General features: G+C 49.2%; 1 protein-coding gene across 2 annotated transcripts in view; it reads right to left on the bottom strand.

The window, feature by feature from the left end:
• Positions 1 to 4,732: 4,732 nt before the first annotated feature.
• The window catches only part of FANCC (Fanconi anemia complementation group C), a 255,904-nt gene continuing 234,086 nt past the window's right edge, over positions 4,733 to 26,550 (bottom strand). For both annotated transcript variants that reach the window (XM_023764906.1, XM_023764907.1), the window contains 7 exons: positions 24,922 to 24,974; positions 23,235 to 23,334; positions 17,773 to 17,848; positions 15,514 to 15,595; positions 12,904 to 13,078; positions 9,076 to 9,282; positions 4,733 to 5,665 (listed from right to left, as the gene is read on the bottom strand). In XM_023764906.1, coding sequence (XP_023620674.1) covers positions 5,510 to 5,665; positions 9,076 to 9,282; positions 12,904 to 13,078; positions 15,514 to 15,595; positions 17,773 to 17,848; positions 23,235 to 23,334; positions 24,922 to 24,974 — 849 coding nt within the window. In that variant the 3' untranslated portion in view covers positions 4,733 to 5,509. The remainder of the gene's footprint in view (positions 5,666 to 9,075; positions 9,283 to 12,903; positions 13,079 to 15,513; positions 15,596 to 17,772; positions 17,849 to 23,234; positions 23,335 to 24,921; positions 24,975 to 26,550) is intronic.

The following is a 26,550-nucleotide window of genomic DNA, read 5'->3' as shown; positions in this document are numbered from 1 at the left end:
CAAGGGGAGAAGACAGAATCAGTAAACAAACCAGGGCCTGGTTTCTCCTGATGAAAGCCCTCAGGAGGGCTCACTCCAGCAAGACCCTGCAGGCTGCTGGGCCTTCACGGGTCCAGGGCTGAGCTGTGGGACCTTCATGGGCACAGGGCCGGGCTGCGGGGCCTTCACAGGCGCCAGCTCGGTCTGCTCAGTTGCCAACTCAAATGCCCAAGGCTTGGGAGAACTTAGAGCAGCGGTTCTCAACCTGTGGGTCGCGACCCCTTTGGCGGTCGAACGACCCTTTCACAGGGGTCGCCTAAGACCATCCTGCATATCAGATATTTACATTACGATTCATAACAGTAGCAACATTACAGTTATGAAGTAGCAACGAAAATAATTTTATGGTTGGGTCACAACATGAGGAACTGTATTTAAAGGGCCAGAAGGTTGAGAACCACTGACTTAGAGGAACTGTACAGGAACTGAGAAATACAAAAAGAAGGCTGAGGTACAGTCAAGGCAGGAAAGAATCTTCCAGAAATGCACCTTCAAAAGCTGAGGTGGAAAACGATCTTGTTTATATTGTTTGCTGTGAAATGCAATGTGGAGAGAAACCAAGATGGCAGCATAGGTAAATTTCAGTACTCCCACAACCACATCAAAATTACAACTAAAATACAGAACAACCATCAGTCAGAACCGCCTGAAAGCTGGTGGAATGGAAGTCCTACAACTAGAGAAGTAAAGAAGAAAGCACACTGAGACTGGTAGGAGGGCGGAGGCGCGGACCGGGCTGTCTGACACCACAAGGTGCTGTTTTTTAAATCAGGAGGGAGATCACCTCTGTGGAGGCTGCCCGTGAGGAGCAAGAGGTCCCAGCCCCATAACAGACCCTCAGCCCAGGGTCCCAGAGCTGGGAAGAGAAGTCCCCCAACTACGGCTGTAAAAACCAGCAGGGATTGTGGCTGAGTGACACACAGGCTGATGGAGATCCAAGTGTTCCTTTTAAAGGGCCAGTGCATGAACTTATTAGGACTCCTAGCACCAGGTAGCAGCTTTAGGGGATCCAGACACATACGGGGAGGAACTGGACTGTCTGGCATTGGGCAGGAACTAGAGGACAGCTTCCTCACGGGGGTCACTGTCCCTGCGCTGAGACCTCCCCATCTGCAGGGCTGACTGGCAGCCATATCTGAGTCTCCGTCAGCCTGGAGCACACTGAGCTTCACCCTGAGACCCCGCCCCATCCCATTTGCAGCCCCACCCAAGCTGTTTGCAGCAGCTTTTCTATAAATGGCCTGTCCTGGCTCAGGCTTCAGACTTTGCTAAAATCTCTCAAACAAGCTGCAGCTGGTGTCAGCATGCCCCAAGCCTATCAATAAAAGGCCCAAGACCTGGCACCAGCAACAGCCTGCCTTGCTTCACAGCTGGGTCTTGCCTGGGTACCTCCAAGCCCAATACAAATAGCAAATAGCAGCCGTCTGCAGATCCCTCTGTAGCTCCTGCCAGGTGGCTCTAGGCAGTGGCTGACTTTTCACCTCCCTGGAAGCCCGAGCCAGTGCACCCAGTGGACAGTTTCAGACCATAGCAGATTACAACTCTACACATCCATAAGCAACACACTCAAGAGGCAGACTCAGCACCAAAGCCCCACTGAAGCAAGTCCTGCTCCATAGGGATATTTCCTGCACAGCAGCTCTCCCACTGCAGTAGAAGTTGGTCCTCACAGCCAATTGGCATGGAAGTCAACTCCTCCTAGTGATGCCAATAGCAGTCAAGGCTCAACTACAAGACTTTGCACACAGCCCACAAAGGGGTGCACCTAGAGTGCCCAGCTGTGGTGATTGGGGAGGCTGAGCTACTGGGTCCTACGGGACACCTACAATACAAGGCCACTCTACCAATTCCAGTAGACATAGCAGCTCTACCTAATACATGGAAATAAACACAAGGAAGCAGCCAAAATGCAAAGACAAAGACACATGTCACAAATGAAGGAAATGGAAGCAAGCAAACTACTGGATACAGAGTTCAACACCATGGTTATAAGGTTACTCAAGGAAAGTCATGAGACTTTCAAGGATTTTAGTGAGAATGTCAAAGACATGAAAAAGTTTCAGTAAGAAATTAAGCATACAATAACTGAAACAAATTTACAGGGATCCTACAGTAGAGGATTCATAGAATCAAATCAATGATGTAGAATATGAGGATGCAAAAAACACCCAATGAAAAAAGCAAAAATAAAAATACAAAAATGTGAAGATACTGTAAGGAGCCTCAGGGACAACTTCAAGCATACCAACACTCGCATTATGGGGGTGCTGGAAGGAGAAGAGAGAGAGCAAGATATTGAAAACCTATTTGAAGAAATAATGACAGAAAACTTCTCCTACCTGGTGAAAGAAATAGACTTACAAGTCCAGGAAGCATAGAGAGTCCCAAATAAGAGGAACTCAAAGAGGCCCACACCAAGACACATCATAATTAAAATGCCAAGGGTTAAACACAAAGGGAGAATCTTAAAAGCAGTAAGAGAAAAGCAGTTAGTTGCCTACAAGGGATCACCCATATGACTGTCAGCTGATTTCTCAACAGAAACTTTGCAGGCCAGAAGCAAGTGGCAAGAGATATTCAAAGTGATGAAAAGCAAGGACCTACAACCAAGACTAGGCTACACAGGAAAGCTATCAGTTAGAATTGAAGGTTAAAGAGCTTCACAGACAAGAAAAAGCTAAAGGAGATCACCACCACCAAACTGGTATTACGTTAAATGTTGAAGGGTCTTCTTGAAAAGGTGGAGGGGGAGGAGAAAGAGGAGGAGGAGGAGGAAGAGGAGGAGGAGTAGTTGGAGGAGGAAAGGGAAGAGATAAAAAATGGCAACAAATACCGGTCAACAATTGAACTTAAAGATAAATGAACAAGAAATCTAGTGAACAAAATAAACTGGTGAATAAAATAGAATCAGAGGCATGGAACAGACTGACGAATCTCAGAGAAGAGGGGATGGGGATGGGAAGAGATTAACCACAGATCTTACCTGTGGACACAGACAGTAGGGTGGTGAAGGCCTGGGGCAGGGCGGGAACTGGGTGGAGGGGGGCAAAAAGGGAAAAGGGGGGACATCTGTAATACTCTCAACAATAAAGATTAAAAAATACAGTGTGAATAGGTGTCCACGTGAAAGCACCCCCCAGAGGGAGGCCAGTTCCAGGGGGTGCCCCTTTGTGGTGACCACACTGGCCCACAGAGGCTGGTCACAGCCTTCATGGCAGAGTCCACACCAGAGGCGTGTGAAAGTGATGATGATGATGATGGCAGTTGTGATAAAATATTTTAACAGTACACCTTTCATACTGTAACAAAAGGAAGGCTCAGGTCAAAAGTTACTGGGATTTTCCAGATCTTCACGTGGATCCATCTACCGAAACAAGTATTTACTCTGAAAGTTCAACCTCTATCGAATCCAAAAAAAATTGACTCATACTGTTCCTTTCATGGAGTCTCGAGAAAAGCATTTGGGGAGCCTCATGCGGGAAGATGAGGTTGAGTGGTAAGGGTCATCGAGGTGGAGAGAGAAGGCTGCCCCTGGGTTCCCACTGCGTCATCTCCATCCTTCCTGCTGTGGAAAAAGTCTATCTTGTTTTCATCAAGACCAGAATAGGGCCAATGACCAGACATTTGCACCACTGGTTCAGTCCATGTCCTGTCCTGACCTGGCTGGCTTGCTCTGTTCCTGGCTGGCGCTGTGCTCGGGCCCCCAGGCAGCTGCTAGGGCCACATGGTTGCTATGGAGAGAACAAGCAAACCAAAGGGGCCAATGCCTGTTACCAGGAGGGTGGAGTGGGGGGAGAGCGAGAAAGGGGGAGGGAAGATGCTCTTTTGTTAGCTGGGATTATATTATCTTGGGTTTGGGAAAGACCAGGAGCTTTTTCAAAATAACCAATCAACTTTTCAAGCTTTCCTGGGCTTGCACTAGGCCAGTGATGGCGAACCTTTTGAGCTCGGCGTGTCAGCATTTTGAAAAACCCTAACTTAACTCTGGTGCCGTGTCACATATAGAAATTTTTTGATATTTGCAACCATAGTAAAACAAAGACTTATATTTTTGATATTTATTTTATATATTTAAATGCCATTTAACAAAGAAAAATCAACCAAAAAAATGAGTTCGCGTGTCATCTCTGACTTGCGTGTCATAGTTTCGCCATCACTGCACTAGGCCCACCCTCTAACCAATCTGCTTCCTAGATATTCTGGGGTTCTGTGTCCTCTATCCAATCCAATCCCTTTCCCAGGCTAGACGGACAGGCCTCTATGGTCGCGGTCCTGGCTCCCATGGCGCATGTGCTCACCTCCCCCACAGTCTGGGTGAGTGGGTGGGGAGATGGAAAAGCAGGTCCTTCCTCCCTATACCGGGGAGCGCGGGGTGTGCATCCCCCTTTGGGCCAGGCTGCGACCCCCTGGGGTGCCTACGAATGCAGCAACTTCCTAGGGAGCAGGCTTATGCCACCTCACTGATTAGCCTGAATAATGTCAGGTTTCCTCTGCTCTCTCCCTTCATTAATACTTAGCCACTGATGCTAACAGCACCTCAAACAGGAGCCAAGCCTGAGGGAGCTTCAGAGATGACAATCTGCAAGTCACAGTGGACATAAAAGTCTTGACTCACTTGACACGCAGAAGATACAGAAAAGAGCATACAGTCGATACAAGTTAAGAATAAACCTGAAAAGAAACAATCTTTAACTGATGTGAAATAAATATTAACCTTGGGGTTACCAGTCCTTTATTAGAAATTTCCATTTCCAGTTCACTTAACAAGATAACTGCTGACACCCTTTCCTGGTGTCTCTGGAACTCGTTCTCGCCCTCCGGCAGCGTCTCTAGGCAACGGGGCTCTGAGGCAGCAGCGAGTGTTTAGCAACAGACTGGCTCCACGTGGTGGCCGGGCAGGGTCGCCCTCCACGGCAGGCGGCATGGACCAGTGGGCCCTGTCACTACTGGCTCCGTCCCCGCGGCTTGCTCACGGGGTGCCCAGGGGAACCTCTCCTTGCTAGAGAACTAGGAAAAGTGGCTTTATCTCAAATCCCTGTGGATTCAAAGGAACACCAATACCAATGACCTGAGACAGGGGCTAAATTACTTTCTAAACTGAACAGTGGTTCATGACCCATTTCTTGGTCCAAAGACTTTGAAACATTTAGATAATAGCTGTGCATTTTGTTTGATAAGGGAAAAAAGGAAATAAAAATTGGTTCTCCTATCCGAGCCTTTTCTCAGTGATTCTCTGACACCCAGCTGAGCTGGGTCAAGAGAATGCTAAAGGCGTAAACCCCAGTCATCAGTGAACAGACCTGACTGAGTCTGGGCGAAGGAGCCTGTCTCCTCCTTGTGTAGAATTCTCCTAGCAGGTCTTGCAGGGTAGTTCCGCTGATTGTTACTCCTCACAGAGGGCACCCTTGCCATAGAAACCCATCGCTGCATCCCTGGCCCCGCGCACCTGGGCCCACAGGGCGGTGCTCGGTCAACGGGCCTGCGCTGGACGTGTGCACAGCTCCGTAAGGAGCTCCCGGGCCAGTCGTCTCGATGCCGGGGCCTCCATGCAAAGACGATCCCATCTGTCCAAGGTCTGGTCAAGAAAGCCGATGGTCTCCCGGGCTGTCTCCTCAGTCTGCGCCATCTGAATGAGGACAAGAGGAGCCAAGTTAAACCCTTCCAGACACATCTCTGTCCAGTGAGCCAGCTGCACCGTCCTGCCAGAGGCTGCTCGTCCCTGTCAGCCGTTTCCGAGGGCACCAGCAGGGCTCCCCTGCCGGGGGGCTGGCCTGGGCGAGCAGCATTTCCGCAGACGCACCCTCTCCTGCCGAGGCCGCGGGCACTATGTTTCCTGGGATGCTGGGCGGAGGTGGTGGGGGTGCAGCTTTGGGGTGACTTGCTGTGGGGAGCAAAGGCACACCAGGAACTGGGGCTCGATTTGCTGCAAAGGCTCACTCACACTAGTATGAGAATCAGAAAATACTGCAAGGAAAACGCCACCTGTTTTCACAGGAACAGCTTCATAAACGGCCTTCCTGGCCAGCGACTGGACCCATTTGTTTTTCAAAGGCACCTAAGGTTTTAACACCTGATTCGTGAGAGAAGCAGGAATCGTGGGAATAGTTAGTTCTGCTAAATACGGCGTCAAGAGATTGAGTTGTTGGTGCCCAAAAGTGTTTTCCCAAGAATGTCACTTCAGCAAAAAAGGGCAGGGCAAGAATCTTACAATTTAGCTGCATAAAGAGTTTACTGTGGCTTTTTAGATACAAGCCACATAAAGCAGCTGTCTGCTTGATATCACAGTAATCTATATATTTGTTTGTGGGTGTCAGTTTATATAGAATCCTCAACAAAATGGTTAATAGCCATAGCAGCAGGGACAGCTTCCTGGCCCTCTCCACACTGACTGTCCTCAGGCAAGGCAGGCCCTGGGAGCCGGCGTGGGGTGAGCTCCGAGTGGGAACGAGGCAGAGAAGGTGAGCCTTGGGCAGGAGGCATCTGGACGCCAGACAGGCTGCTCTGGCCTGGTCCCCGTCGGAGGGGCAGAGCAGGAGACATGAAGCTGGGGACCAGAGAGGAGGGGCAGAGAGCAGCAGCTCAGGCGGGAAGGCAACACGTCTGACGGTGAGACTGGAAACTGTGACTCAGGTCTGCAGAAACGGACGCTGGGCCCGTGAGGAGCTGAGGAGCAGCAGGTTGGGAGCAGCTATAGGAGAGGCCAGGGTGGGAGACGGCGGAGGAGGAGGCACAGGCACCCCGACTGGAAGGCAGCTGCTCAGCCAGGGGGCCCCTCAGAGAAGGCGCCAGAGGCCGTGAAGAGAAGGGCTCGGACCTGTAGCCCCTGCGGTCCCCGCCTGGGGCGTGCACAGCTCTCCAGGGAGCTGGCCCTGCTCGGGTCTGAGTCCCCTCAGAGCTGGGCCAGGGCCTGGGTCCCCAGGGTGATGAAGTCAGAGCCGCTGGCAGAGAAAGGCGGGCCCACCAAAGCCAATACTGCCACTGTCTGGCCACCACTGCTCCCAGCCAAGCAGACCTGGCTCAGGACTCTTTCCAGGGTGCTCACAGAGGACCAGGCGAGGCGATGGAAGGGGCGGGGCAGCCCGAGGCTGGCGCCCGGGCACTGTTCCTTCCTGCGTGTGGCCATGGCCACTGCGGCAGCCTTTGAGGTGAGGAGGCTGCTGTGCCAGCAAGAAGTTTCGGAGCATCTGCAGGCCACACCCAGGAAGCTCTGGCTGCCATGGGCACCCTGAGCATGGCTGGCCCCGCCTGCTGAGAGCCAGTGTGCGGAGAAACCCTGCATGGGATCCTTTAGGGAACTGTTTTCAGCTGAGCTGACTTATAAACGGAACGAAGATGTGCCGGGTTTCCATGCCCTTAGCCTTGGGGTTGGGACATGCGAGGGCGGTGGCCTGGCAGGTGCAGTGGCTGGACTCGGACAGGACCGGCTCCTCGTTCTGTTCCCGCGGCTCCTCTGCTTCGGAGGGTGGGCTGGGCCGCGGAGACGGGTTGTCTCAGAGGAGCTTCTTCCTCTTCCGCTCTTGGCCACGCCCCGGCTCTGGGATGGCTTCTGTCTGGGCTCCTGGGAGATGGCCCACCACTCCCATGGCTGTTTCATGGGACTGAGGAGAGCCTCTCGGGTTCTGGGCGGCCCGCGTGTCACTGTGACCTCCCTCACGCTCACGCTCACGCTCACGCTCAGACGCAGCCTTCCCAGAGGGCACGGGACCTCTGGCGCTGGAACAGCTCTTCTTGACTGTTGGCTGCGGTGTGTTTCAGTTTGTGAAAACTCACCAAGCTATACATTTCATTATGTATATTTATGGCAATAACAAGCAAAACCAAACTTTTTTTGAATAGCATTTTTATCATAGTAAAATAAACATAAAATTTGCTATTTTAACCATTTTTAAGTGTGTTATCCAGTGGCATGAGTCCATTCACAGTGCTGTACAACTGTCACACCAGCCACTCCCAGAGCTTTTCCTTATCCCACACAGGCACTGTGCCCCCAAAACACTGACTCCCTGTCCTCCCCCCAGCCCCCGAAAACCCCTACGTTCTGTCTCTATGAATCTGCCTATTCTAGGTACCGTGTGTAAGTGGAATCATATAATATTTGTCCTTTTATTTCACTTAGCGTGATGCCCTGAAGGTATATCCATGTCTCAGCACATGTCAAAGTGCCATTTTTAAGGCTGAGTAGTCCACTGTGTGTACAGACCACGTGTCGGTGTCCATCACCTGCTGATGGACGTTAGGGTTGTTTCCATTGGGCTGTTTCGTTGATCACAGCCGTCCTAGTGGGTGTGAGTGGTGTGCTTTTGGTTTGCATTTCCCTCACAGCAAATGATATTGCGCACTTTTTTATGTGCTTAGTGGCCGTTTGTACATTTTCTTTGGAGAAATGTCTATTCAAATCCATTGCCTATTTTTGAAATGGGCTGTTTTTCTGTGTTGGGTTATAAGAATTCCCTATGTAGTTTAGACACCAAACCCTTATTGGATATGTGATTTCCAAATATTTTCCTTTATTTGTGAGTTGTCTTTGATGCACAAAAGCTTTTAATTTTGATGAAATTCAATTTGCCTGTTTTTTCTCTTGTTGTCCATGCTTTTGTTGTCATTTTCTAAAACAGCACTGCGCAAGCCCACACCAGGGACTGCTCCTCACCCTCCACCCTCGGGAGCCTCGCGGGGCTTGGGGACGGCCCTGTGTATTAGCCATGGCTTCTCTGCACGGCACCGCGCCTCCTCCCGCGGCCTGTTCCTCGGGAATCCTGGGGAGGAGGGGCTGCACCACTGAAAGGAGAGCAGCTGGGAGACAGGAGACCTTGCTTTTCCCCTGCGCCTGGGAGAAGTCACCTCCTTCCTCTGAGCCTCCATTGTCTCTTCTGTGACATGGTGTTGCCAGGGCAGGCTATGGGGTTCGTCCCCGCTGTCCACCTCCTATCTGGCCATACACGTGTGGATAGCATCCTGGTACACACACCCTTCAAAGGCCAGGCCCTTGGGCGAAATACGAATGAAAATTAGAATGCTAAAAAAGGGGACACTTACGTGGCTGATGACTTCCCGGGCAATTGTGTGGCCTGCAGGCGCCCAGAGCAGGAAGTTCAGGAGGAGGTGCCGGATCAGCTGCCCACAGGCCAGCGGCCTGGTGGCCCCGCCGGGGCGCTCTCCAGCTGCTGCCTGCAGATCCCTGGCCGACAGGGTCGGGCTCCTGAGCAGCTTCCTGAGGTGGCCGAGCACTGCTTTCACCTCTGCCTGGGGAGTGTCATTTCAAAGGGGAGAGGTTAGGAAGCGCTGGGACACTCACAGATCTAGGATCTATTTGGTACCTGGAGGCATCCCTCAGAGAGAGGAGGACCAGGGCCCGAGGGAGGGCGGAGGGAGGCCGCCCATGTCTGGGTTTCCACATCGCTCCAAACAAACCCAATGGGCGTAATGGAATTTTCTTGACTTTCTTTCGTCTTGCTCACTAAGCAGCTGGGCACCAGGCCAGGACCTGACCTTTTCTTGTATGAAAAGAAACAGAGAAAAGTCCTTAGCAGAATGCGGTCAGGTTTTATATTGTGGGGAAAGAACAAAAGGCTCCTTGAGGACTCGCTCACTATCACGGCCACAAATCAGCTGGAGCCCATGCGCCCAGACTCCGCCGGGCCTGTCTGGTGAGGAGCTGTTCCCCTTGCCATCTCTGGGCGCAGGGTGGGGGAGGACACACACACGCACACACACAGTTTTGTTCTAGACGCTGGACCATCTGTTCATACATGTTTAAAGCCCAAGCAGAGGTCACAAGTCTGTGGCATCCACACACTAAAGGTGATTGTTATAGGTCTGGGGTTGTTTTTGCATTAAAGTATTGATTTCATGCTGAGACTTCTGCATACTATGAGAATGGTACCTCAAGTTGTGACTTGGAAAAGAAGGAAAAAACGGATAGCCATGGACCCAAAATGCCACCTAGAACTCATCAACAGCTAAGTTTCAAACGAAAGAATACTTAGGCCTATTCTGAGAATTCCCATGACCAATTTTATGGGTTTAGTGTGAGCCCCCTTTCTGGATGTTAAGGCTCCTTCAATGAAGGCTGTCATAAACTCCAGTACACAAGGTGCCGTGAGCGACCGTGACAATCCAAGACCGTGAGAAACCGCACCGGCTCTTCCCCGAGTGGCAGTGCCTGCGGGAGAGGCACTCTGGCCGCCTCCCTTCTGGTGGCTGCGCCCGGCCGCCCTGGGAGGTCTGCAGCACTGCCAGGACGCAGGAGCTCAGCCTTCGTGCCTGCCTCCTTGCTGGCACCCCCATCCTAGCCTGGCTTCCCCAATGCCTTTCTGACATCCCCAAACGAAGCTTTCTAATTGTTTCGGGAGAAAGAGATAAACTTTCCTTTCTAAGTATTGCTTCTTATTTTGCATTATGAAAATTTATATATGCTCGCTGTAGAAAATCTAACAAAGAAGTAAAAAGAGAGAATTAAAATGACCTACCTATAACGCCACCAGCTAAAAAGACTCATTGTTAAAACTACGGTTATAGCCTCTTCATCCTTTCTCTATGCATTCATGCTTTTTCTACGCATCCGAACACAGCACTCACTGTCACAATAGTTTGTATCTTACGGTTTCTCTTCACAATGCACTTGAAGCAGCTCACCAGACCTACAGCACATATTCTTGGGGAACATGATTTTTCATGGTAGAATGCTACCCTGTAGTTGGAATATACCATAATATTTAGCCAGTATCCTTATTGTTGAAAGTTTAGGCCACTTCCAGTTTTTGCAATCAAAAACGATGCTGTGAGATTATTCTTGATGATTATATTTGTATGATCCCTGATTCCTTAGGGTAACTCCTAGGAACGGAACGACAGGGTTGGAGCATGAACCCCCCCTAATCCTAAGGGTAGACAAACACAGACCTCTCCTGTTTTTATCGTGACCAGGACCCTGGTGGCGGGAGTGCATCCCGGGCAGACAGTTACTCCTGCTTCTCGACCTTGAGCCTCCAGGACGGCCGGCAGCGGCAAGGCTCAGCCACAGGGCAGCACCTGCGACTTGTGCCTTCTAAGGCTCCATCGCTCTCAGCCACTGCGCTTTCAAAGGCGGTTCACAGTCTGTTTCCCAAGTCCCCGACCGCCTGACCATGGGAAGGATTAAACTCATGGAACCCAGGGGAGCAGGAGGCACGGCTACTAGTTAAAGGAGGGAAGTGGGGCCGCCCACTCCTGCCACGTCACACACACCAGCGCCTCCGGTGGGGCACCCAGGAGGAAGGGCTTCACTCCCCGGGGACGGGGCCCTGACAGCACAGCCAGGAAGGACACCGATGGAGCACCGCAGAGAAAACTACGTGTAGGTTTCAGTACGGAAAGGACCAAGCTAACGAGTAGAAAGATGTGCCAATGCAAAACTTTCTAGAAAGTAAATCTTATAGGACAGTTTATTTCTCCATGCTAAGTGAAATAAGCCAGTCAGAGAAAGATAAGTATCACATGATCTCACTCATATGTGGAATCTAATAAACAAAATAAACTAATGAACAAAATAGATCGAGAGACATAGAAGCATAGAACAGACTGCAGAATCTCAGAGGGAAGGTGGGGAGGGTGGGTGGGAAGAGATTAACCAAAGAACATACATGCATATATGCATAACCCACGGACACAGACAATAGGGTGGTGAAGGCCTGGGGAGGGTTGGGGGCTGAGTGAAAAACAGGGACATATGTAATACTGTCAACAGTAAAAAATAAAAAATAAAGTGAAACTCTTCTTATGACCAACATGGAATTTGACACAGAACCTACCAGCTTAGCTTACACAGAATAAAATAAAGTGTATATATAAAAGGGCTCCAGAAACCCATAGGGCTTCATATATTTTAATTATTATTAAAAATAAGATGATGAAAACAAATTAAAAATTTCCTTAATTAGTTTAATGTGATATTTTAAGAGGGAAGAAATAGGCTTTCTTTCTAATCAGATAGCAATCCTCAATTACATATGTGGTTTGTGTTAATTTCTAAATAGTGTTCTATTTTTTACCCAAAATATATTATCACCAAATTTCAGCTTTTTAAATCCCAAACTCTTTTCTCCCCACTGCATGCAAGCCTCTGACCAAGTCAAAGATCAGACGTCCCTGCCCCGTCTGCGATGCTCGAACGACAGAGGACATCAAGCAACGGCAGTGCGCTCCGCCTAATGAAACCTGCTCCCTTTAATTATTAAAATCAGCAAGAAGCGCTGGCAGTTGAAGTTTTAAAAACCAACAAATAAATGTTTGCGAGGCAGGTGCCAATGCCTTTCATCAAAGCACTGCTTCCTGCAATTATTATATTCCACATAAAAAACCACGCTGTTGCCACAGACCTTCGCCAGGCCTGTGTTTAGCTGCCCTGTCATTTAGGAAATGACCGAGGCCCTTTTCAGAAGCAAAGTGGTTAATAGCATGTGATTACTTAGTAAGGATTCTGAACAAAGCAGCCATGTGAGGACTGCTGACGGGCCCAGGAAAGCAGGAAGTGCAGACGGAAGCAGCACAGCCAGGCCGCTGGTCAGAGGACAGAGCTCCTCAGACGAGTGGCCAGACTCTGCCTGGCATCCCCTGGGCCAGGCGGCTGAGCCAGCACAGAGAGGAGGCCTGGCACAGCCTGCACTCCTCCCCTCGGTGCCGCCAGAGCAGAGGGTGGCGGCTGGACCCAGGAAAGCACCTCCCCCAGGGGACATCCAGGCGCTGCCACAGGGAACTGGGAGCACTCACACTGGGTACCTGGGGTTACTGGCAGCCAAGCCTCTTGCTGGGCCCCTTTCCGTAGGATCCTTCCAGCTCAGGAAAGACCCACCCTGGATGCCACCCACACTGCGTACCGCCACCCACCATGGTCTGTGCTCTCGGCTGACTCCCGTCACGTGGGCTGTAGGTGAATGCCAAGAGCCACAGCAAGGCCTCGGGGGGTTCAGCTCCTGACATCAGTAACTGCTCAGCCACCGTATCAGCCCATCCTCCAAAGTGAACGAACAAAAACCAGCTCTCAAAGGGGCCTCCGCAGGACCTGGAACAGAACCAGACACATGGCAGCCAGGCAACTTGGTTTCTTTCCCTTTTGGTTCTTAAGCAATGTAATGTTTGCGAACGGCCTGCTTACACTGTTCTTACCCGCTGAAGCACACAGGAGTACGAGTCAGCCTCAGAAAACCAGCTCCCGGGCCACCTGCACCCACCCAGGGCCCTCACAGGCATGCCCTAAGGCCCAGTGCCCGGAGAACCCAGACACCGACGTCCTCCCATCCAGGAACCGTGAGTGAGCGCAGCCCGCGGAGAAGGAAGGTTCTGGCCCGTGACAGCAGGAATGATGCAAGATGAGAACCTTCTGCCTGTGGAGCGGGCTCCCGGCCACAAGCAGCCCCGGGTGCCCCCAAGCGTAGAGCAGACCGAAGGGGCACAGGCAGAAACATGTGCTGCTGCTTTTCTGACAAACACAGGGCTCTGGGCGATACCCTGCAATTATGCATTTTTAATGAGCTGTGTGTGGCCTCCCTTTCTGTCAGCGCAGGTCTCAGAGCTGGGAGGTTCCAGCCTCCGTGAGTGTGAGGTGTGAGGCCATCCTTGGGCTCACTGAGAACTGGGCGCTGTGACAGCTGTTAAAGGGTAGAGTCAGCTCAAGGTGAGGACCCACAGTTCACAGGGGCAGCGTCAGCGGGTTAACAGCGCCCCTGGAAATCGGAGCGGGGCAGCCGGGGCCGTGCATTGAGAGCTCTCCTGGCTGCTGCTGAGGAAATGCTCTGAAGGCAGCTCCCAGGACAATGGAGCGAGAGGAAGGCAGCACTGTCTCACTCCTTCCCACGGGGAGACAGCTGCTCCCTGGTCCTGCTAGTGGTGGCTGCAGTATGTGGGCCGGTGCTCCCTGGTTCTGTTGTGGTGGCTGCAGTATGTGGGCCGGTGCTCCCTGGTCCTGCTAGTGGTGGCTGCAGTATGTGGGCAGGTGTTCCCTGGTCCTGCTAGTGGTGGCTGCAGTATGTGGGCCGGTGCTCCCTGGTCCTGCTAGTGGTGGCTGCAGTATGTGGGCAGCTGCTCCCTGGTCCTGCTAGTGGTGGCTGCAGTATGTGGGCAGGTGCTCCCTGGTCCTGCTAGTGGTGGCTGCAGTATGTGGGCAGCTGCTCCCTGGTCCTGCTAGTGGTGGCTGCAGTATGTGGGCAGCTGCTCCCTGGTCCTGCTAGTGGTGGCTGCAGTATGTGGGCCGGTGCTCCCTGGTCCTGCTAGTGGTGGCTGCAGTATGTGGGCAGCTGCTCCCTGGTCCTGCTAGTGGTGGCTGCAGTATGTGGGCAGCTGCTCCCTGGTCCTGCTAGTGGTGGCTGCAGTATGTGGGCAGCTGCTCCCTGGTCCTGCTAGTGGTGGCTGCAGTATGCGCCCAGAGCAAGGAAGATGCCCAGGGTCCCTCCCAGCAGACCTCCCGGGCAGTGAGCTGAGCAGGGGGCTCTCATGCTCCCTGCTCCCAGGTGGGCTGCACGCTCGGATCAGGCAGGCCTGCACTGCAGATACGGGCCGGGCCATTCTCCCTGTCTCCCACCAGCACCTATGCAAGGTAGTCCATGTGGGCTGAGAAAGTGCCAGCCTGGAAGGACCCTCCCTGCAGGTGGACCCCAAAGTCTAGGTCAGGCAGATCCAGGTGAGGCAGGCGTCTGGAAGTGTGGGCCCTGAGCTCTGCTCTTCAGCAGAGGCGACAGAACGGGTGCGGGGAGGGCCGCCAGGTGTGGCAGGCATTGCTGTGGCCACACTGGAATCCCTGCTTGGCCACCAGTCCTTGTCTCTTCTGTCGGGGAGTCTGGGTGGAGGGCAGGAGGGAGTGCTAGTCTCGGGAGTGACAGGAGCAGGGCAGGAGCACTGCGGGTCACCTGTGATGCTCAGTGACAGGTTACAGGGAATCCCGAGAGGGAAAACTGGCAAACGGTGCAAATAAAGGCAGCCTTGAAGGCTAGTGGAGACAATGAAAAAAATACACTCTAAAAGCCAGGAATTTAAGAGGAAGCTTAAGGGTGTTATGTTACAAAGAACTTAGAGCCTAAAGCGAATGCTTCTAGGACAATAACACATACAAGAAGGTACTTAATATCATAATGCTAGGGCGGATGTTTGCATTTTAGATGAGATACTTATTACAGAGGAGGAAAAGGAAACACTGCACCCGCGTGCAGGAGCCGTTTAGAACTCCTTCCTCGGGGAGAAGAAGAGCAGAGGACCAGAGAGGCCCCTCTGCACGGCAGGAGCCGGCAGCCGTGGGCAACGCTTTTCCTCTAGGATCTATTCTTTCTTGCTCACGCGTGTAGAAACCTTATGCTGCACGAGGCTTTACACATGCATGCGTGTGCTTACGTTTGGATGGTTGCAGACCGACAACGCCGTTCCATCGGCCCTGCTGAAGGGAAGGGAAGGGAAGGACCCGGGGAGACCACAGGTGAGGCCGACCTGGGGTTGTCAGTGTGTGCTTACCCGTGAGTCTGGTCTTCCACCGATTCTCTGAGCATTTCAGCAATACGCCTCAGTGGCTGGTGCCGCAGTCCCTGTGGGATGTCTGTGGGCGGAAGGAGAACAGAGGGGAACTGAAGACAAGTCAAGCTTACCGGGCGGAGTCCCTGCAGCTAGGCGGGAGGAGTTCGGGGGAAGGCCATCTTTTCTTCTGGCCAGTGGATCCCACCCCACGGCTCTCTGCTGTTCCCAGGGGAGAAAGATCCGTCAGTCACACAAGCTGCACCGCAGGGGCTGAACCCGGCCGGCCGTGGAGTCTGCAAAGCCCCCGCGCAGCCCGAGGCCCGGCAAGCCCTGCTGCGGAGGTCCAGGCTTTCTCTTTTCTGCCGACCTGTCCCCTCCTCGATCGCTAACAATGTGTGATTTCAAAATATGTGGAGACTAAAACACCGTCAAAAAGGAATTGGGCCTGGGCTGCCCAACTCTTGCTATGATTGTGATGAATTCAGAATATGATTACAGGGTATAGTAAAGAAAAGGCCAGGAAAATATATACAAACAAATGCCTTTTCTTGAGTTAGTTTTTCTGGTTTCACAATTATCCTGTGATTTTAAACACATCTGAGTCGGTATGTATCTGCAGTTTGAAACAACATCAGAAAAAGGTTACCATATTTGCATGTAGTGAAAGACTCTATAAGTAAATACATGAGAAAGATAACGTAAGTAACAGTAACCACTGCTGCTCCACAAATGTTTCAGATTAAAGGCTCATGTATTCTCTCCCTTCCTCCTCTGAACTCCCTGCTCCGGATGTGCAGCCTTTGACAGCGTTTTCAGTCTTCCTGTATTAGCTGTTTAGGTACTTTATGTCCTTCAACTCACAGCTCCTGAGAGTCAGGGCTCATCAGTGATCCATCTTTTATGCCCCACAGCACTTCACTGTGGGCATAAAATCAATTTCTGACAAATAGAAGATTCTACTATTAAAAACACTTCAATTTGTGAACATAGCGCTGTTGTTGTTTTTTCCCCCTAAAATATGCAGAAAACTGTTCTAGAAATTAGCATAGGAGGCTCTTGTACTTCTGCCTGAATTTACTTATTTTGGACATAAATCCAGGACAGTCACACCAAGGAAAAGGGAGTAGGCTGGGTCCAGGCCCGTGTGCCACCGGGATCTTTTGCTTACAGATTCCCTACGTAAAATGAACAACTCCAGTACTGTTCCTGGAGCTCATGGGCTTCTCACGCAGGCGGCCTGAGGCTGTGGTATCTGACTATAGCTGTGTGGTATAGCCCTGGAAGGTGAATCACTGACTTTTCTGTCTTGTTATTAGTCTTCCCATCGTGTTTCCACAGGTTACATTTCACAAAACTGTTCCCAGAGATCCGGCAGGCCCATCCCCACCTCCAGCTCCAGCCTCTGAGGAGACAGTGTCAGATGGGTCACCTTGGATGAGGATCTACCTCTTTTAGAAAAAAGGAAGAGGAAGCCCGACTTTATAAAATGCTGTGAAACTCTGAAACATCTACTGTCCTTAAATGAATGTACTTACGCGAGTCTCAGGGAAAAGGGCCAAAATGGCGGGAAAAGGAAGTGTTACGGATTCTTTTGTTCTTCCCTGTCTCTCCCTCCCACCGGCAGATGAGATGCCTTCTCCAGCACGCTGCGCCTGCGCTGCCTCTCCCTCAGATTTCAGGCTTTACTCTACTGAAATGTTTGCTAAACATGAGCTCACAGGCGCCTTAAGGACCAACACCAGTTGACTTAAGGATGGAACCATCACTTCCCCAGCTGGTGAGGCCTCTGGGAGAGGGAGTCAGAGAAGGCTGTGGTCTGACGCTCCCCGAATTCCTCCCAGGCCTCCCTGGCTTGGTTAGGAGAAATTTCCCCCAAATTTCCTTGGCTTCATTCGTCCTTTTATCTTTCCTTTTCCAACAAGGGGGATAGAGTAGAACGAACGAAATACAAATAAATGCACTGTTGTATTCTAACTCAGCCAAGTCTTAGCTTGTTCCTGGCATCTAGGTGGGCCTGGCTGGCACCAGAGGACTGTGGTATCCGGGGCAGACTATCAAAACTTAACAAGAGGCCCTTTTTTCTTATGCTGTTTTCTTTCTTTTGGTAAATGATCCTAACAGGGAAGTCAAGCAACTTGTCATGTCAAAGTCCACAGACTGAGAGACCCTGAGCGCAGACTGGGCGCTGAGATGAGGGTCCCTCTCCCTTGTTTCCTAGGGAGGGAGGGGAGGGGGGGTGCTCCCGAAACCACACCATACCTTTCGGGTGCTGGAGTAGCGCCATGACCAGAGACGGAGGAGCGTAAGGAAAGTAGGTCTTGAGTGCAAACTTCAGCTGCAATAGAATAAAAAATTCAAAACCGCATGAACATCAGGACTGGAAGGAGTGTTAAGAAAATACAAAGGCTCGCATCCTCTGCCCCAAAAGGACCCACTAGTACTAACGTGGTCAAAATGTTTTTCTTTTATTTAAAAAAAAAAGATGCTCCCAGCAATCCTGTAAATATATTCTAGAAAAATAAATCTTTTAAAGAAGCCATCTGGGGCTTAAGGAAAATAAAGTTCTGCTCCTGATGTGTTTATGTAAGTTCTTTACCTCACATGGGCCTGATTATACACAGGACTCTTCTATGTAAGTGAGTCTCCAAGGCAGTCAAGACGGTGTTTCACCGCCATCACCACGGAGGCACAGAAGCTCCACGAGACTTTTGTAAAAAGTGGAGGTGAAATCTAGACAGTGAAGTGCACGGGCGTTAAGGGTACGAAGTGGCAAGCTGTGGTCAATGTGTGAACCACTGTGACCACCACTCCCAGTGGGACCTGACCTTCCTGTCCCCCAACGGTGCCCTGTGGCTGTGACAGGCAACCTTCCACCTGCCCTCGCAACCAGCACTGATTTCAATGAGAGATTAGTTTTGCTTATTCTTGAATTTCATATAAACAGAATCATAAGTATACATATTCTTTTGTGTCTGGCTTCTTTGGCTCAACATGTCTTTTTGAGGTTCATCCATGTTATTGTATGTAAGTAGTTCATTATGTTTTTTATTGCTTAGAAGCAGTCATTGTACGAATATGCCATAATCTGTTTATTCATTCTCCTATTGCTGGGCATGTGGGTTGTTCCCAGTTTGGAACTATTATGAATAAAGTTGTGATTTACACTCATATTTATGTCTTTCTGTGGACAAGGGCTTTCATTTTTGTTGGGTAAATACTACAGGAGTGGAGTTGCTGGGTCACAGAATAGATGCTATTTAAGTTTATAGGAAACTGTCATACAGTTTCCCCCATGGCTGCACCATGCCCCCCGCAACCCCCCCCCCCCCGGCAGTTTATGAGAACTCTGCTGCCCCGCTCCCTCCCGATACTTGGCATTGGCCACTGAGTCAGGCAGGAGGCAACCAACTGATGCGTCTCTCTCACATCAGTGTTTCTCTCTCTCCCCCTCCCTTCCACTCTCTCTAAAAACCAATTGAAAAATCTGCTCAGGTGTGGAGTAACAACAACAACAAAAAACAAATATTTCCCCCGGAGTTTATGCTTTCACGTGTGGGAGATAGCCCGGTACATCATTAGATCCTGCCACCACTAGATCCAGAACCTGAACTGATTTGCTGTGTGCACCGAGCTTTATTCAAGCGCAGAAAGGAGAAGCAGTGAAATAAACATGCCCGACAATGGGAAGAATGGGGTTAATGTTTCTTATAAACTGCTGGGGGGAGAGGAGTGAAAGTGATTTGGAGTATCTACAGAAGCAGGCCTTTGTATTCCTAACAGCCAGCACTTCCGCTCCTAAGCATATACCCGAGAATGTTCAGAGCAACACTGTTGGTAAGAGAAAACGAGATCTGGAAACCACCCGCAAGCCCACGCCCAGGAAATGGCTACACTGGGCATCCCCCTTGAGCACACAGCAGCACCTGCCGGCGCATCCTTCAGAAAGCCACCTTGGTAACAGCTGAGTGAAAAATGCAAAGCTCCAAAGACTGCAAACAGTAGCTACTCTTGTTTGCTGGTTGTTTTATAAAGTTCAACAACAAGCACAAGTAAAGAAAACATGGTTTAGGGAATCATATCTATGTGACCAGACTATTTTTGGAAAAAGCAAAGGAATGGTAAACATAAATTCAAGATAGTGGTTCCCTGGGGGGAGACAGGCAGGGCAATTGGCTAGAGCCAATCGTGGACCACTGGTGGTCCGTGAGGTCCGAAAGGTTGGCGACGCTGAGCTAGAGGAGGAGCACACGGACATGGCTGATTCCAATTAATCCAGGTCTTGTTTGGGTGTCAGGTTCATAGATACTCATTTTATTAAGAATGAATATGTGACTGAACAAAGGAACACAGAAAGAAGAGGGTGATGCATGGAACACCCAGGACAAAGGATACTATGCATCAAGGATCATGATTAATCTAAAAATGGACACACAAGAAGGCAGGGCATCCATGATGATAAAGGCTATCAATTAGAAAGGCAGGCACTCAGGAATAGCCCTGCAAAGAGAAATGATATAATACACGTATATGTAGCCATTTGCAAAGGTAAGAGGTCATTGTCCTCTGGTTCTGAGTCAAAGGTGAGGGTGATGAATTACTGTCTTTTTGGATCCCTGCTCTGCCCTGCAGTAGGACTCAGTGTGCCCGCACCACCAGATACATGTAACCTGGTCAGGGTACTGTTCTAAATTAAAAGTGACAGAAATAAAACGAACAATCTTAAAATTGGTATGGAACCTCACAAGACCCTAAATAGCCAAAGCAATCTTGAGAAAAAACAACAAAGCAAGAGTTATCATGCTCCCTGACTTCAAACTTGATTACAAAGCTATAGTGAGCTTAAGTATGGAACTGGCATAAAAACAGACACACAGATCAATGTAACAGAATCAAGATCCCAGAAATAAACACACGCATATATGGTCAATTAATTGACAACAAAGGAGCCACGAATATAAAATGTGAAAAGGACAGTCTCTTCAATAAATGGTGGTGGGAAAACTAAGCAGCCATATGCAAAAGAATGAAGCTGGACCACTATTCTACACTATATGCAAATATTAACTCAATATTTTTGTTCCCTGGCTCCATAAGCACAGGGAACAAAAGCAAAAATAAACAAGTGGGACTACATCAAACTAGAACACTTCTACATAGCAAAATGCTTCTACACCATCAACAAAATGAAAAGGCAGCCTACTGAAATGGGAGGAAATATCTGAAAAACATATATCTGATAAGGGATTAACATCCAAAATATATGAAGAACTGATATAACTCAATAGAAAAGAACCTCAAACAATCTGATTAAAAAACGGGCAGAGTAACTGAATAGACATTTTTCCAAAGAAAACATGCTGATGCCAACAGGTACAGGAAAAGAAGTTCAGCATCATTAGTTATTAGGGAAATGCAAATCACACCACAATGAGATATCCCCTCATACCTGTTAGAATTTCTATCATAAAAAAGACAAGAAATAACAAATACTGGCAAGGATGTTGGCTCAGCGGATAGAGCGTCACTGTTAGTGGGAATGTAAATTGGTGCAGCCTCTATGGAAAACAGTATGGAGGTTCCTCAAAGAGTTAAAAATACAATTACCATATGATCCAGCAATCCCACTCCTGGGTATTTATCTGACAAAAATTAAAATACTAATTCAAAAAGACATATGCACCCCGCCCCCCCCCCCGCCCCCCCGTGTTCACGGCAGCATTATTTGCAATATCTAAGATATGGAAACAACCTAAGTGTCCATCAGTGGATGAATGGATAAAGAAAATGTGGTGTGTGTGTGTGTGTGTGTGTGTGTAGAATGGAGTATTATTCAGCCATTAAGAATGAAATTCTGCCATTTGTGACAACATGGGTGAGCCCCGAGGGTATTATGCTCAGTGAAATGACCAAGCTCACAGATAAAGAGAACAGACTGGTGGTTGATAGAGTGGGGGTAGGGGGTGGGGGAAATCAGTAAAGGAAGTCAAAAGGTACAAACTTCCAGCTACAAAATAAGGAAGTCATGGGGATGTAATGTGCAGATGTAGTATACAGTTTACAAGACTATACTGCATGTTTGAAAATTGCTAAGACTGTAGATCTTAAAAGTTCTCCTCACAAGAAAAGAAAATTTGTAAGTATATTTGGTGACAAGTTACCTTGACTTATTGTGGAGATCATCTCACAGTATATATAAATATTTCATCATTATGTTTTACACCTGCAACTAGTAGAATGTCAATTAAACCTCAATAAAAAATATAGAAAAATAAATAAATTAATTAAAAGCAACTGCAAATCGAGTCCAAATCCGTAGTGCCCAAGGCCAGCACTCAGGAGGAGCAAAGCAGATAAGAAAACCAGACTCGCGCTAACACGACAGAGCAACACGTCTCTCAGTCTCGCCCCACCGAGGTGTGCTCCACCAGGCGAGGGAGAAGTTTTCTAGTGGCTGGGAAGTGACAGAATGTACCAGGGAGGAGAAAAGATATTCACAGTTATGCCTCAAACTAAGTACGAGGGCCAGCCAGTCAGTGCCTTTCCGCAGACCTCCCAAATCCCAAGCCGGGCACCAATGACAAGGCTGTTTGCTGCAGTCTAGCTAACTTTCCTAGGGAAAAAGATGATGGGAAAAGATACATCAGAAATACTTGTCATTGCCTCAAACAACAATGATAAACCTGAGCGCTAGGTCCAAGTGCTGGAAGCATCAGGGACCGGACGGCCTCCCTCCGGGAAGCAGGCCCAGGTCCTTGAACAGGCGGAACGCCACACAGAAGCACAGCTGGTAAAATGCCCAAAGGCGAGAGCCCTCAGGCGGAGAGGGCCCTGTTTCCAGGGTCACTCACTGGTCAGCGGTCCTGGCCAGCGTGCCTGGTCTCTGTGGATGGAGCCCTGCAGAGCAGGTCTTCCTGCAGGCCCTGGGCCTGGCTCCTTGCTTGCCGATGTGTCTGACTCCCACCCCTTCGTCCAGCCATTTCTAGCTCCTCCCCTACAATTATTCAAGTCTTCCCTTATCACCCTCACTACTTCCTTTCTCTCTTGGAATCCACATTTGGGTCTCAATGGAATGGAAACTCTAATAATTAAGAATGTCCAGAACTGCTTTGTAGTAAGTGGCATTCCTTCTTAGCACATGCCGTATAGACCCCAGAATGCCTCTTGCTGGCCTGGGAGGGGTGGAGTCTGCTGGGCAGACAGCTCGCGCAGGGTGGCACGGCAGGGCTCTGCCACACAGTGAGTAAATGCTTCTGGGCGCAGGGCCGACAGGAACTACCTTGTTACTTTCAATTAAAACTAGAGGTCCGGTGCACGACATTCGTGCACTTGGGAGGGAGGGGGGTCCCTCAGCCCTGCCTGTGCCCTTTTGCAGTCTGGGAGCCCTCGGGGGATGTCCAACTGATGGCTTAGGCCTGCACCCCATGGGTGAATGGTGCTCCCCTTGTGGGAGTGCATTGACCACCAGGGGGCAGCTCCTGCATCCAGCGTCTTAATGCATCATAGCGACCAACTGTTTGGCAGTTTGGTCGATTTGCATATTACCCTTTTATTATATAGGATAGTTTTACCTTTGCTGGGCATACACTTGAAAGCTTTCTTTATGAGCAAACTGTCTTATCAAAGTCACTGAAAATAAAATGCTCCTTTCTGGTGAGGAGCCACATCCTCTGAGCAGCCTTCCTTTCTTTGGGTAAATGAATAATCTGTGCAGGATAACGAACCTGGTTGTCTTCTTTTTCCAGAGCTTCTACAAAGCAGCACGTAAACACTTGAAGGGTGGCCAGCACCTCTGGGGCTCCGTCGGTTTCCAGGAGCGCGTACCTGAGTGGGCAATGGCGGGGCACAGGCATGGAATGGGGATGTGCTAACACGCGAGCCTAAACTGTGGAGGGGAGAGTGGAGACACTTCTGGGCCATTCGCTGCAGCAGCATCTCCCTCCCCGGCGGCAGTGCCTGTGTGGAAGCAGGAGAATCTCTCCCCCTTTTCTAAAGGCTGGAACGTGCAGCATTCGCCGCCTGCGTTTTTACATCATTAAGCCTGCACATCCTTCCCACACAGGCCTGGGTGCGCTTTGCAAGCATGTGCACACTGTATGCCCAGACACGCAGCAGCAACTGGCCTTTTGCTTTTTCAAGTGGAGAAAGAGCTGCCCAAGGGGGAAATGGCTGCAACAAATCCATCCACCCACGTGGCGGGAGACTGCGTGGAGCTGGTTTCTTTCCATACAACCAACTTTTCTTATGTGTAAACAGAAAAGCAGCCCAAACTCTGCTAGCTCTAAACTAAGAACAGCATCCCGGGCGGAGGGAGGACGGAGCGGGCTGGAAGAGGTTAATGGGGGAAATGGAGAACCTATGTAATATTTTCAACAATGAAGACTAAAAGAAAATAAAAAGAAAAACAGCATCCTGACTTATTTCTATGCTTATTTAGCTTAAAGCTGGTATGTCGCGGTTATTTGCTGGGTTATTTGCTGTGTGAACATTCCTTTCCCAGGGTCTGCTGCTCTGCGGCTGAGCGTGTGGGTGGGGAGGAGGGCTGGCACCTGGGCCAGCTGCCCCGCGGAAGCTGGAGACCCTTCCTGAGACCAGCTCCCAGAGAGGCCGTCCCCACAGCTGCAGCATCCCCCAACCTGTGTCTAGTGCAGTGATGGCGAACCTTTTGAGCTCGGCGTGTCAGCATTTTGAAAAACCCTAACTTAACTCTGGTGCCGTGTCACATATAGAAATTTTTTGATATGTGCAACCATAGTAAAACAAAGATTTATATTTTTGATATTTATTTTATATATTTAAATGCCATTTAACAAAGAAAAATCAACCAAAAAATGAATTCACGTGTCACCTCTGACACGCGTGTCATAGGTTCGCCATCACTGGTCTAGTGCATCCTCTCTCGGCACCTGTGAATCACTGCACTTCCAGGAAGTACTTTGGTTTGCCCGATAAAAATCAACGTGTATAAGATAACTCACATAGCTGATTTTAACTTTCAGAAGAGCTCTGTTAAGAAAGCATTTATTACTTATTCTTCTTGTTTTTCCTTAGCTTAAAAAATCCCTTAAAAAGATTGGTCAGCCCTCGTGTGGTGAAGGGAGCACACTGCTACACTTTCTTTTGAGCTGAGAAAAGTGCTACGAGTATTTATTTAAAATCTAGTTCAACTCTTTTCTACCATTATTATTAGAATTCTAAAAGGGTAAATAAAGAAGATTATCTTAATTCTTAAGCATTGTCTTTTAAATTTACACTGACATTTGGGTTTGACCAAAAAGCTCAGAGGGTAAGATGGGATCAGAAACTAATTACCCCATGACACACCCAGAGATCACCCCAGAATGTTTTTATTTATATTTGGAAATTAAGCATTTTTAAACCAATTATTAGCAGAAATAGCGCAACATTTACCTGAACATTTCATCAACAATTCTGAAGATGGCAGGGTGGCAGGCTGCTTGGGGCTGGAGGAAAGACCAGGAGACAGTAAAACATCAGAAGCATTTCATCAGTAACATCCAGCTATTATCAGGCAAAGGAGTTGTTGGAACTGCTGGTGCCTAGAAAATGGGCCCAGTCCTTTGGGTTAGAAGAAATGGACAAAACCCTGCACACAAATGCAAACAGTGGTTCTCCTTGGGCAAGGGGGTACAGGCATGCTTTACTTTCTCTTCGGGTTCAGGTATGCCCCACATTTTCTGCAATAAGCCCCTATGATCCAGAAGAAAGGAGCCAGTATCGTGGACAAACGTAAAACACTTCCTACCAGCACGCTGCAGTGAGGACACGGAGCTACCTGTGCAGCCAGTGTTGGTAACGAGTCTGACCTCACAGGGCCTAGAACAGTGATGGCGAACCTTTTGAGCTCGGCGTGTCAGCATTTTGAAAAACCCTAACTTAACTCTGGTACCGTGTCACATATAGAAATTTTTTGATATTTGCAACCATAGTAAAACGAAGACTTATATTTTTGATATTTATTTTATATATGTAAATGCCATTTAACAAAGAAAAATCAACCAAAAAAATGAGTTCGCGTGTCACCTCTGACACGTGTGTCATAGGTTCGCCATCACTGGCCTAGAAGGACCTCCAGGTCAGACCTGGGCGGGCTCTTCCCGTTCCCGCCTATTAGGTGCTGAGGTCACCATGGTTTCATACCGAGGAAAGCAGTGACCACTGCCATGATGGACTAAGTAATGTCATAGCTCAGTGCACCATGAATGCAGCAGTTTAAATTATTTAGGATGAAAAGAGGGTTAATACAAAATTTAACATACCATCATCTCAAATGACGGAAGTGATCTAATTTATTCCCTAAATATTTTTGTGACAGTTTTGATGGTTTAAACGTGGCCTAGGTGAGGCATTAGCAGGCCTGACCCAGGTTCTGTATCTTCCTGGGCAGACATCAGAGCATGAGATTAGGCCAGATGAAATGTCACTTGTGTTCTAAATCAGGTATTCGTAGTAGCACCCAGTGTTAGTGGGTTAGGCTCTGCAGGGCATTTCCTGGTGTCACAGTTTGCATGATATGACTAGTTTTGGGAAATATCTTTCTCATACCCCACCTGCCCCAAGAGAAAAAGAAGGGTGTGCTTCATCCCTCAAGCTTTCTGATCACGCCGAGGAGAGAATGGTGCCTATCCCCAGCCTTTCTTTTTTATTTTTTATTTTTTAAATCTTTAATTTATTTATTGGTTAAGGTATTACAAATGTGTCCTCATGCCCCCATTAACCCCCAATTCCCCCCCCACACACACACACACTCATGCTCTCACCCCCCTGTTGTCTGTGTCCATTGGTTTGGCTTATATGCATGCATACAAGTTCTTTGGTTGATCTCCCCCCCTTATCCCCACCTTCCCCTACTTTCCCTCTGGGGATTGACAGTCTGATCGCTGTTTCTCTGTCTCTGGATCTGTCCCTGTTCATCAGTCTATGTTCTCTATATTCCACAAATGAGTGAGATCATGTGGTATTTATCCTTCTCTGACTGGCTTATTTCACTTAGCATAATGCTCTCCAGTTCCATCCATG

This window comes from Myotis lucifugus, unplaced genomic scaffold (genome assembly GCF_000147115.1).
Source record: "Myotis lucifugus unplaced genomic scaffold, Myoluc2.0 scaffold_360, whole genome shotgun sequence".
In the NCBI taxonomy this organism is placed as follows: Eukaryota; Metazoa; Chordata; class Mammalia; order Chiroptera; family Vespertilionidae; genus Myotis; species Myotis lucifugus.
Note: the sequence above shows the minus strand (reverse complement) of the source record. Positions and strands in the feature narration are given on the sequence as shown.